Genomic DNA, 12,417 nt, shown 5'->3' with positions numbered 1-12,417 from the left:
TCATTTTGTGACATTGCACAATTTCCTGTTGTTTTTTCTATGAGAATTAAACAATTTACTCTCATTGCAGAGTTTATTCACAGATGTGGTCCTAGATTATTAGATGACCAGATCTTTTCTTGCAATAAAAAAATTGAAGGGCCAAATTAATCTAGATTACAGAAGCAGAGTTTAAGAGAGATCTCAGTCAGAGATGGCATGGTGGGATTCATCCCAGTGGCATTAACTGCCTAAACGTTAAGTGTCTTGTCCAAGTCAAGCATCCCTTTGTGGAAGCTGATGTGGGGAGGTGCTGGAACTTCTGAAGGAGGAGTAGACCTGTAGTATGTTGGTCTCTAATGTGGGAGAGAAAGCCAATGAGATTAACTTGCCAAGGGCCACAACGGGTTGTCCATCAGTTAAAATTTTCATATCAAGATGTTTCACTAAAGGATGCACTAGATACACTGCCACTTCCCTGGGCTAGACATGAGTCTGATTTGGTGTGTTTGGGCAGCCTGGGCTGTGGAGGAGCACGGGTGAAGACACACAGTGCCATGCCATGCTACTGTCATGGCGTCTAGTTTCACAGGCTAGTTTGGTTTGTGGCAGTAACAGCTGAAGAGATTATAAAGTTTAAAGCCTACTTTAATTCTAGGCTTGTCATTTCTAAGAACACTGAAAGGTCTTTTGTAATTCTAAGGTCACTGAGGATATAGGTCTTCTTTCCTTGATGCCTGCCTTCAGTCTTTTGCATATGAAAATGAGTATAAACTGTATTCTTATGTTAGGGCCCTTTCACACACCACAGGGTAAATGGGGCTTTGCGTGCAGCCAAGAATTAGGCCTGGGACTGCTATTTCTCCCACTGTTATATTATTTAGAAAGTAACACAGGTGTTCATGGCACCATTCCAGTGCATGGGAACAGACTGGAATGCTGCGAGGCATTTGCTCTATTTAGCTGGCCATGTCTATGTGCTTAAAGATCATGGCAAAGATGGGAGCAAACAGCTTCCTAGGGGAGACTATGACAGCAAAGCACACGAAAAGTGAGACATAAGGAGGGATTTGCAAGAGGAAAGGGAAATCATTTCAGGCACAGGAAAACACAGTCTATTCCAAAGGGGGAGTGATGGACAAAAGAAGCAGTTATTTTCCAGAAAGTATCTAGCCATGCTGTGGGTGAAGTCCTACCTGCTCATGGAGTGCAGAAGGAGCTGTGTGATGAGCAGATCTCATTCTCCCTGTGTGCCATGCGATTTGGAGACAGCGGAAGAGGAGTGGCTGAAACGTGAAAGCAACTTCCAGTCAATAGCAAATAAATTCCTCCCTGGAGGAAGATGCTAATAATGGATCCTTGTGGCAGAACTGCAAGTTTTGTTTGAAGTATTTGGCAAGCAGCCCTTTTTAAAATTGTGCCCAGAAATGAACCAAGGAATGGTCTCAGCATGAGTTACATGGAAAGTTTTGCAGTGAAACTTAGCAGTTCTCCATGGTGTTCTTTTTCTTTATGCTGTTTAGTTCCACTAAGATCTACCTTGCATTGCTTTACTCCTCCTGGTCCCTATGGGGAAGGGGAGGTTTGTGAAACAATGCCTTTGCTCAGCTTTTTCACAGCTTTTCTAAGGTTTCTTGATTTCTGCTGCTCTCCCATAGCTTTCCAAGCACAGCTGTATTGCTATTGTACGTAGAAAATGCTCTCTGAGCCTGAGTTCCTGGCCAAGCTGTGAGTTGCATGATTTGTGCACACACAGCTGCTCTAGAGCATCCAGGATTTTTTAATTCTTTTTTCATGGGAGTCTATAGCTTTTCAGTCTTTGCAGTCCAAGAATCATTCTTGCTCTTCCAGAGCAAGCTCAAGGGGACACAGTTCATACAAAATCCTTCCTCATCTGCTGGGGTATTGTAAGACTGTTAATAGCGCTGAGCTCACTGAATGCAGCACGTCATCACAAATGTCTGGCTCTGATGGACTACTACTGTGAACAGTTCTGCTACTGCAAACAGCTATGAACAGCTCTCTGAGGCTGACATCGATGGAGTCCTGCTATCTAAACAGTGTCTACCCTTACTCCCACATCCATGCATAGCAAGCATGGTAAAAACAATCTCAAAGCTCATGGGAAACAACAAAGACATAGGAGACAAAGTAGTAGGAAATGGATGAAGAAACTCAAAAAGTTGGACATTTGGGTTAGCATGAAAGGAGAAATGGGGGTGACCGCAGGATGAGATTTTTGTAACCAAGGGAAGAGATGAACAAGGACTCATCAAAAGGTTTCTTTTGGCAATCAAGGTGGCTGTTTTCACCTTGGTTAAAGACATTGTGCCAGTTCCACCCATTTCCTGTATGTGCAAAATCCGAGTCCCTCCAGTTTGGTTTATGGCTGTGGTAGGTTAATTGGTTGGTTGGTTGTCTGTGGCTACCAAGGTAGCCACAAGGATATTTTTAAAGTCAGAAAACCCTCAAACACCATGTCTGTATGGTTAAAATAATGCAGGAAGCCTGTGCTCCATTTTTCTTCTGGTGACAGAGAAACAGTGACAACGGTGTTTTAGTAACATTTCCGTTGAAGCCTCTCTAAACAGACATTGAGAAACTCAAGTGGTATAATGGAAGAACTTTGTAACGTAAGCCATAATACTTAATCACAAGACAACTCTTGAAGTGATTTGATTCCCCCACCCAAAGTTTTCGTTATTATTTTGTTGGACATTTCAGTGACTTCTTACAAAGCTGGGTTATTCTTAGACTTATGCAAACGGGTCACAGACACTCGCATGTCATTCAGCTGCTAAAACCCATCATTTCTCAGTGTTCCCAGCTAAAGCTAACTGCTATGTGTAACTCAGGGCTAATACTGATTATTGTGATTCTTAGCATCATCAGTTTTCATTAAAACATCAGCCTGTGAACGAGATGCAATAATGAGGTACAAAGAGCTGATGTATTTGTTGGGATCGGTGCATACGTATCAGCCATGTGTTCTCTCCCGTGTGTGCCAGCACACACTGGTTTATCAACAGTTTTGAAAGAAGGAGGCAGTGCTCCTTGTACAGCAGTACAAGTGATGGGGATCTGCAGGAGAGGAGGGCAAAGATCCTGAGCATAGAGAATGCACAGAACATGCACAGAACAGTGCTAAGAAGGCAAGTTCAGATGAGAAAGAGTAGGAAGCGTTGCCCAAGAAGAAAGGATGATAAATCCAGGGGAAGGAAACAGTAGACAGGAGGGCAGTTGAGTACAGAGAAAAGTCAGAAGAACTGGGGCAAAACTCCCTTATTTTGGGAAATAACCTACTAGAGCCACATTCTTCAGAGCCTGAAATGTTCTGCCACAAGTTTTCAGTGGTCCCATACATTGTGAGTGACAAAGCCACTTGACTTCAGGGAAAATGGAAAGTAATGGCCCTGTAACGGAGTTCTACAATACCAAATGTAAGCACATCCTTGTCCATTTCTGATTTGTCTGGCAATGATTGGTCAGCCTGGCGTGTGCTGGCTGTCATATTGAAAGCTCTGACTGTGCAACATAAAGATGGAGTGTTAGATTGTCAGAAGAGTCAGTACTTCTTGGACGTGACCAATAAAGTGTGACCCATGCAGATCCATCTCTCCTGCATCTTCCATGCCAAGCCCTAAACCTCTAGCTGTATGCCATGTCCCCTCATTACTGCTGAGATGAGGAAGCATGAGTTGTGTCTGTTCTCAGTCCCTACACGTGCCAGCTGTCTGACCAAGTACATCTGTGCTGCTGGGCCATCTGGAACCCAAAGCAGAACAGAAAGCTATTTAGCTCACTGATCTTTCTCCTTTACCCAACAGCTGGTTTTCATGAAATACAAGGGATCTTATGAGCTGTGAGTGGTCTCTCAGTTTTAGTTGAAATTGGGCAATGGGTTGAAAAATTACTGGATGTGTTAGGGAGGAGAGGATACTGACAGATGGACAGACAGACAGTGTGATCTTCCTAGGAAGCCAGGCTAAAGATAGAAGTGGGAGTGAAGCTTGCCTCTCTTTCAGCACATTGTTACTTCTCCTGGGGCCTTCCTCCGTGCTACTAGAATCACTGTCAACACTTCTAAGCAGATGGCTGGGAGGTGCCAGCTGAGCTGAGCTCTTGGTGAGATTAAAACCAGCAGAATTTGGCACCTGCCTCTGCTGAGCTGTGTCTCCCTCCATCTTCTGAAACTGATCCCTTCCCTGGGTGCGTGAACTGAGTGCTGCCTTGCTCTGCCTCTGGCCCTGGGAAGGAAAGCAGGGGTGCTTGTGGCAGAGCTGTCTGTAGTACGACCTCCTCATGAGTCAGCTGGCCCTGTTCAGTCCCATGGCCTGTTTGAGCAGAACAACATGGGATGCAGATGGAAACTGCAGCTCTGCTTGCTAAAAAGCAGTTACTTGCTTGTCAGACCCCAGGGGGGAAGAGGATGGTCTCCTATGCGTATTCACGTCATGCTATTGAAGATATTTTGATGTTTTTTCTGTGGCAATCCTGAAGGTGAAGTGTGTTGTTCAGATGTTTTGCACTGATATCCATTGCCAACATGGGAGGCATGCAGTTCATATGTCTTTGATATAAGCAGACTAATCCAATGGTGTGCTGACAGTTTTTCAATATGTTTCTTCCTTTAATTTTCCTTTAGCCAAAGATAAATCCAAGGAGGTGAGGAGAGCATGTTTTCATTTATTTCATTTTTTCAACAAATACATCATCTTAAAATCAAAACTAGGAAGGAGTCAACAATATTTGGCATACTTGTACTAACCTGCTCAGTGTTGAAAAGGCAGCATTTTGATTTTAAATATGTGGGCTGTTTTGAGAAGTTAGGACAGCAGTCTCTGAATGGAGTGTGTTTATGCCATGGCCCGAAACTGTTGTATCTCTGATGATACAAGGCTGTGAGAGCTATTTCTCTTGCTCCTCTTGCGGTAATAGCTGCACAGAGGAACCATACAGCACAGACTGATCTCAGACAGCCATAACTGCTCAACAAACAACAATGTGCCAGGCTTAGTTTTGTACACACCACTTCACTGGTAGGTTTTGGCTGGCATCCACAATGCAGAACACAGACTGCACCACTGGAGGGCTCACAAACTATTTAAAGAGATGTTATCTTATCCTTATGACTAATTTATAAGCTGAAAGATTTATGCAGAGACGTGTTGTCTCTAAAATATTCTGATCTGTTGCAAAGACAGTCTTGCTTTTTCCTAGACACTATGGGACACTGCCTTAGTCAAGTAAACATACCAATGACTGCTCTCTAGCACTAAGGCCTGTGTTCATAACGTTTCTTTCCCTTGCCCTCCAAAAGATGTTGGTTGCATGGAAGTTGACTGTTGAAAATGATCCTTGTCCCACGCTAGAGGAGTATTTGGGTAGTGCCAGTTGGTCAAAACCGAAACAGAGTTGGGGAAAAGCTAACGCTTTACATCGCTGAATTTCAGTGCTGAGGAATGATCTCTAGGGCCATAACATGCAAGAAAAGGCATACTCTTTAAGAACTCTGGTCAGTAACTGGAGTCATGCTGTTTTAACGTAACTGTATGTGCTATACTTAGTGTGATAAAAGTAGTAATCACGTCATAGTGAGCTGAATCAATAAAACACAGATAGGATGCAAAATTTTTCATTAAAAAATAATACCTGGTAATATCAGGAAAAAAAATCTGGTTTTATACCACCAAAACATTTCCAGGCCACTGGAAATGTTGTGAGATAAATAATTGACATGTGTTTTTCAGGTTCAGAAGTGCTCTTGCTCTGGGTATAGTAAAATAAAGAAGGATGTTCTGGAGTCAGAGAGTAAGAGCTTTATTCACCTTTACTGTGCACTTTAGGTCACCATTCCTACTTGAGAAAGTTGCTACAAAGTAATACCAACTAACAAAAAAAAAGGGCTAATTTTGGATTGGAAAGTCTGGCATGGTAGAAGCAGCATGTAACCACCCACATTAGCTCTCTGGCAGATGTTATGGGACTTCCTTCTATTTTGAGTTAGTGTTGATAAAATGTCTGAAGGAATCCTAGTGCTGGGCCCTGTGTCCATACTTTACAAAATTATGTTTAAAAACTGGAAAGAATTCAAAGAGAATGACAAAATACAGACAGGGCTGGACCCATGCTTTATAATTAGGAATTTGCAGAGGTCAACTTACTGAATTTAGCAAAACAGGATGATTTTTTTAAAGGGCTGTAATTATCTATCTGGTGGTACCGAGCCTCTTTCATCTCACAGGGGGCCAAAAAGGTAGGTTGGAAAAATTATGGCTAAAAATGAGATGTAGTTTGTTAGCAGACAGGTAGCTGACCATTAAGACGGCTTAGCAGGGTAGAGGTGCTGTTAGCATCACTTGCAGTCTTGAATTTACCACGAGGCAGTTTTCTAGAACAAATAACGCCAATTGAATGACTCTACTGTGTTTGCTTGAATGGTAGGAAAGCAATAGACTTCTTCTACTGCAGAGTGTTTTGGGAAACCACTATTTAGGGCTTCAACAAGGAGTTTGGGGATAGCCATGAAGTCTGTGAGGAGACATTGAAGCAGTGCAAATGTTCAGCCAGTGTTTATGTTGAAATGTAGATAACTGGTCCTTATTTATTACTGACTCACTGTCTTGTGCTTGTTTCTGGGCTCCAACATTCGGGCAGACTTCAAAGAATGTATTAATTGCACAAAAATGATTTTGAAGGTTTTTAGAAAAGCCAAATAATTCCAAACAACGGGATTCTGTGGCCACACAGTTTCCTTTTGTCACTTTCCCAGCTCTGCCTGTAACTCCAGCTAAAGAATGTTTTACAGAAGAAATAATATGGAAACAGAAAGACAGAAGTTACCAGGTTGTTTGTGAGAGCTTATCCCACTGCGGAGCTCCATGAGCATGCCCCATGTCTCAACTCCGTATCAGAATGACACTTCAGTTGTTTCTACATGAATTTCTTCTTTCATTTAGCATCCAAACCATTAGACTGTGGCTTCCCATCACTATAAAGGTCTAACTCTTGTTATTAAAAATGGGGTTTATTTTTCTAAAGGCGCATCAGGTGTTGTTGGGCCCTGGCCTTCCAAGGTCTTATCTTTCAAGTCTTTTCACTTTGTGAAAATATTTGGTGTGCTGAAACTATTAAGACGGTGGTAGAATATAGTGTAAAGAAAATTGACATGTTATTATTTAATAATACAAATATTAAGTCCAGGAAGAGGAGACAGTCCAAAAGAGGATGAGTAAACATCTCTTTTGCCCCTGTCCTTTCTCACCTGACACGTATGTGAGAAATGAAAAAGAAATCAAATGCATTTAGTGTCAAATGGAGATACTTTTTTTCCTTCCCAGCGTTATTTAATTGCCTGAGGCACTTCTCACCTATTCCCTTTGCAGTCTGACTCCCCTGCAGGCTGCCTGTCTCTTTGTGTGAAGCACATTGTGTTGTGCTTCATGTGTAGCTTATCATTACATCAGCAGCAAGAGATAAATCAATCTGAAAGACACATTCAAAGATTTTTGGTTATGATGGGGCTGATAATGGAAGAGTCACCCAAGGAACTTGTTTCCTGTTATTCTTCCACTCTTTCCAAAAGTGTATATGGTGACATCTCCTTTAAATAGCTCCAGTGGTGCCAGTTGTTAAACAAATGGAGAGCGTGGATCATGGGACTATCAACAAAAAAGAGAAGGGAAGCTTCCTGAGTTCCTGACTCAACAAGAGCTGAACCTCTTCTTTCTTTCACAGACTGCTAGCACTCTCGTTGTAGCTGAAGCCAAGTCTTCTGGAATCTACAGCTGTGTGGCATCCAACAAAGTGGGAAAAGCCGAAAGAAATGTCAGCTTTATTGTAACAGGTAAGGCCCCAGTAGAGCCAAATGGGTTTCATCACCATGGGGTGATGAACTGTGAGGTTGTTGTGGCTTTGATATATACCACAGTTTGAGAATTGTTGTAATCTGTGCACTTGTAAACTCATAACATGTTTTTATGTGATCCTAGAAGGAATTTTCACAACAGCTGGTCTAAATTTCTAAGGACACCAAATCTGGTGAATGACTCATCCCTCCATCAAATATCCAGCATTGCACAAATGGCTCACAGATATAACAACTTGTATTTCCTGTGTTAAATCACCTAGTCTGCTATGATCCCATACATGAAATTTTACTGTATTTTCATATGTCAGTAAACCAGTGTCATGTGTGACATTGATGGTCTCTACAGCTACATCCTGCTGCCTACTGGGATGCCTTACAACACAATCTCCAGAGCAGTGCCAGTGTCTGCAGGCTACATGGTGCCAGAGGAGGATTGTTTGGGATACCTGAGCAGCCCCTGATGGCTCTCAGGGGCTGTGGCAACTTGTAGGTAGAAAGGTGGCAGGGTACAAACTGCAGTGCTTTTTTCCCTCTTCTGAGAAAGACAACCTTGAATGTCATTTGAGTGTGTTAGCTGCACATGTGAACATACTGCCAGTTATTTTTCATTACTAGATGTGTTTAGATGTTTTCGGGTTCAGAAAAAAAAATTAAATGTTTGACTTCAGGAATTACTGAAAAAAAAAAAAAAAAGCCCACAATGAGTTTTTGAGAGTACTTCATGATTTAGCAGCATAATGTCTGCATGTGCCATTACAAAGGATTTGGTTTTTGGCAAAAGATTTCATTTTGGCTTTGTTTACAAAGTGGTAGTTCGTAGAGCACTTAGATGACAAGTTTCACAGTAGGTCATTAAAGAAATGCAATTCATTTGGAAATATGAGGAAAGACATAAAAGTTTAAAATATTGTGTTATTTTTAATCCCAAAATAATAGTCTTGAAGCTGAAAATAATTTTAATGTATCTCTTTCAAGTTTTGCTTTCTCTTATCTGTTCTTTGTTCCCAATCTCTTGCTTATTATTTTGATGAGTGATATTAGTGAAACATATTCTGTTACTGTACTGAGAGATATAAAAAGGTAGTAGACACAAACTCACTAGATTTGGTTAAGAAAAAGGGGGAGAACTTCTTTGAAAAAGGTCCATCCTCCCATTTTGTGGACCAAAATTGATATTTTTAAAATATTCTGACTAGCTCTAGTAGAAATAAAATCACGGAATATCAGGTTTGAAGAGACCTCAAAGATCATCTTTTCCAGCCTTTCTTGGCAAAAGCTCAGTCAAGACAAGATGACTCAACACCCTGTCCAGATGAATCTTCAAGTGTCCAATGATGAGGAATCCACCACTTCCCTGGAAAGATTATGTCAACGGGTGATTGTTATTGTGAAATTTTTTCCTCTTGTGCCCAATCAGAATCTCCCCAGGAATAACTTGCACACCCTAGAAATAATCTTGTAGTTCTTCATAAATATTCGTATGCTTTTCCATCTCTCATATGCTTCTCTTCTGATTTTGAGCAGACTCAGAAGGTCACAGTTAAACCAAGGGAGGCTCTTGTTCCACCTACTTCCCCTACCTTTAAAGTGGATGAACAGTTTTTGTGCTTCCTGGAGAGTATTCCTGAAGAACTCTCAGAACTTAACTAGTTCCTTTAATTCCATGGAAGCTTCCCATGGAATTCCTCCCAACTAAGCTCTAAATGAGCTGAAGTTTGGTCTTCTAAAATCTAAACCCTTTGTCTGAGTACTGACCTTCAGTGTGCTCAGCAGGATCCCAAACTCCACAATATTGTCATCACTGCAGCCAAGACTATCACTATCCATGATACTACAAAGCTGATTTTCTTGGTTTGTGAGTAGCAAGTCCAGCACTACCTCATTCCTGGTTGGCATATCTAACATTTGTGTGAGGAAGCAGTCCTCTACACATTCCAGGACCTTGGTGGATGACACGGGAGCTGCCATGTTGTTCTTCCAACAAATGTCTGAGTAGTTGAAGTCACCCATACAAACCAAGTTCTGTTGACCCAAAGCATGCTTAAGTGACCCAAATACTGCTTCATTGGCCTTATTGTCTTGATTTGGCGGTCAGTAGCAGATGTCTGCTGTAAGATCAGTAGACACCATGGAGACAATCCCTCTGATCTTGACCCAGAAGTATTCATTAGGGTTTCCACGATCACTGTAGCTGACTTCTATATATTCAAGGTTCTCCTTAACATAGAACACAACTCCTTCTCCTCTTCTTCCCCTCCTGTCTTTACAAAAGAACCTATAGCCATCCATTGCAATTCTCCAGTCATATGAATTGTCTCACCTTGTTTTAGTTATTCCTGTGATATCATAACTTTCTGACTGGGCACAGAGCTCCAGTTCTTCTTGTTTATTCCCCAAGCTGCATGCATAGGTATGCGTACACTTGAGGTGGTTGGTCTTCTGGTTCTTATCTTGGGAGACAGATAAGGAACTTCAAGAACGGTGTGGCCAGCAGGTTGAGGAAGGTTCTCCTCTCCCTTGACTCTGCCCTAGTGAGGCCTCATCTGGAGTCCTGTGTCCAGTTCTGGGCTCCCCATCTCAAGAGGGAAAGAGAACTGCTGGAGAGAGTCCAGCATAGAGTCACCAAGATGATCAGGGGACTGGAGCATCTTCCTGATAAGGGAAGGCTGAGGGACCTGAGGCTGTTTAGTCTGGAGAAGAGAAGACTGAGAGAGGATCTCCTTAATATTTAGAAATATCTAAATGATGTGTGTCAGGAGGTTGGAGCATCACTTTTTTTTTTTTCTGTTGTATCTAGCAACAGGACAAGGGTAATGGGATGAAGCTGGAACACAAAAAGTTGCATTTAAACATAAGACAAAATTATTTTACTGTGAGGGTGAGGGAGCCCTGGCTCAGGCTGCCCAAGGACGATGTGGAGTCTCTTTCTCTGGAGGTCTTTAAAACCTGCCTGGACATGTTCCTGTGTGACCTGATCTAGGTGACCCTGCTTCTGCAGGGGGGTTAGACTAGATGATCTCTAAATGTCCCTTCAAACCATACAGTCACTACTCTGGTTGGCCTGGCTTATTCCCTAGTTGGTTGCAATGGCATGAGCATCGCCACTTTGGACCCTGTCTCTCAAACCCTTCAGATGAAAACCTGACTCACCAAGTTGGTTTGCCTGCTGCCAGAGATTCCCTTGCCTCTTCTAGACAGGTGGATCCCATCCCTCCTTAATAGGCTGTAGTCATCAAAGAGTGTCCTGTTGTGATAAAAGCCAAAACTCTCATGACAGCACCAGCCACAACGCCAGAAGTTTGTTTGCATTACATGTCTAATTCTGGCTAACTCTTAACATAGCTTTCCTTTAACTGGTAAAATGGAAGAAAAGGTAAGTTGAGTACCAATGCTTGCATTTCCAGGGCTTTCCAGCCTTGATTCTATCCAGATTCTGTATTGTGGTGGCATTTGTGACCACATGAAAGAGTAGCAATTGTCAGTAGCCTCTTGGCAAGTTGTGGCACTCTCTCAGGAACATCTCAGACCTTAGCTCCTGGGAGGCAGCATGCCTCTTGTGACTCCCTGTCAGCACAACAGATGGGTGCTTACCAACAGTGCTCATTGTTTCTTTCTGCAGTATCCGCTGTGTGCTGCTGGTACAATTTCTCCTTGTAGACCTTGCTTGTGGGTGTCTACAGATTTAAAGCTTTGTATCATAGTACACTTCCACATTTAGAAAATGCCAATTATCTATGAAGACAGAAATTTGGTAACAAGCATGAGAAGTGGATTAAGTGACAGGTAGGTAGGTTGTTGGTTAAGATACTGAAATAAGAAGAATATCTTCATGTTCTATTAATGGATTTGACAAGAACAGTTGCCAGCCTTGAAGATAACTGCTGTCTCTGCTCTCAAGTCACAGTTTTGCTTTTGTCTCTATCATTACATTGTGTCTGTCTGGACAGAAAACTAAACAACGCCTAATTCTCCATAAATTAACTTGCCAGTGGTGCTGTGTTCTCATCTTTATCTGGAGACTTAAAAAGTCACTGAGCAGCCTCTGAGAGTCACTCACTGAGGCTGTTGCACTTCTAGTGTGCAAGATGCTGAATGTGGCCTTCTCTGGCTCTTCAAAATGCTGTATGAAAGATCCCGAAGCTAAATAAAACTCTATTTTGATGGGCCCTATTTGCTGTATCCAAATCTCCCTTTCAAAGTTTTCATGGTGGTTTCAGGTATTTTAGCGCAGTGACATCTCTACTTAGAGCTCACATTCTTAGATCTTGACCAAGGAAAGAAGGAAATCCTTCTTGATATCAAAACTTGCATGGGAACACACAGAATATTATGGCTTTCCTTTGAAGACTCTTACACTGGCTGATGTTCAGAAAGAGGAGCGGCAGCTTTATTATGGCTTGGAAATTCTTAATATCTTGATGATTGGCAAACTTTCTATATAGAGTGGAGAAGTTGAACTCTTTTCAGTTCCTACAGTTGAGCATTTCAATTGTATAACATGGAAAGTCCTGATCATCTGCTGATATTCAGTTGCACACCTTGAAGGCAGCTTAAACAGTACTGTTGTT

General features: G+C 42.0%; 1 protein-coding gene across 5 annotated transcripts in view; it reads left to right on the top strand.

Annotated features, from left to right (window-relative positions):
* The window catches only part of FLT1 (fms related receptor tyrosine kinase 1), a 144,327-nt gene that overhangs the window by 55,686 nt on the left and 76,224 nt on the right, over positions 1–12,417 (top strand). For all 5 annotated transcript variants that reach the window (XM_061993172.1, XM_061993188.1, XM_061993162.1 and 2 more), the window contains exon 12: positions 7,717–7,825. In XM_061993172.1, coding sequence (XP_061849156.1) covers positions 7,717–7,825 — 109 coding nt within the window. The remainder of the gene's footprint in view (positions 1–7,716; positions 7,826–12,417) is intronic.

The sequence above is a fragment of the Colius striatus genome, chromosome 1 (assembly GCF_028858725.1).
Source record: "Colius striatus isolate bColStr4 chromosome 1, bColStr4.1.hap1, whole genome shotgun sequence".
Lineage (NCBI taxonomy): Eukaryota > Metazoa > Chordata > Aves > Coliiformes > Coliidae > Colius > Colius striatus.
Note: the sequence above shows the minus strand (reverse complement) of the source record. Positions and strands in the feature narration are given on the sequence as shown.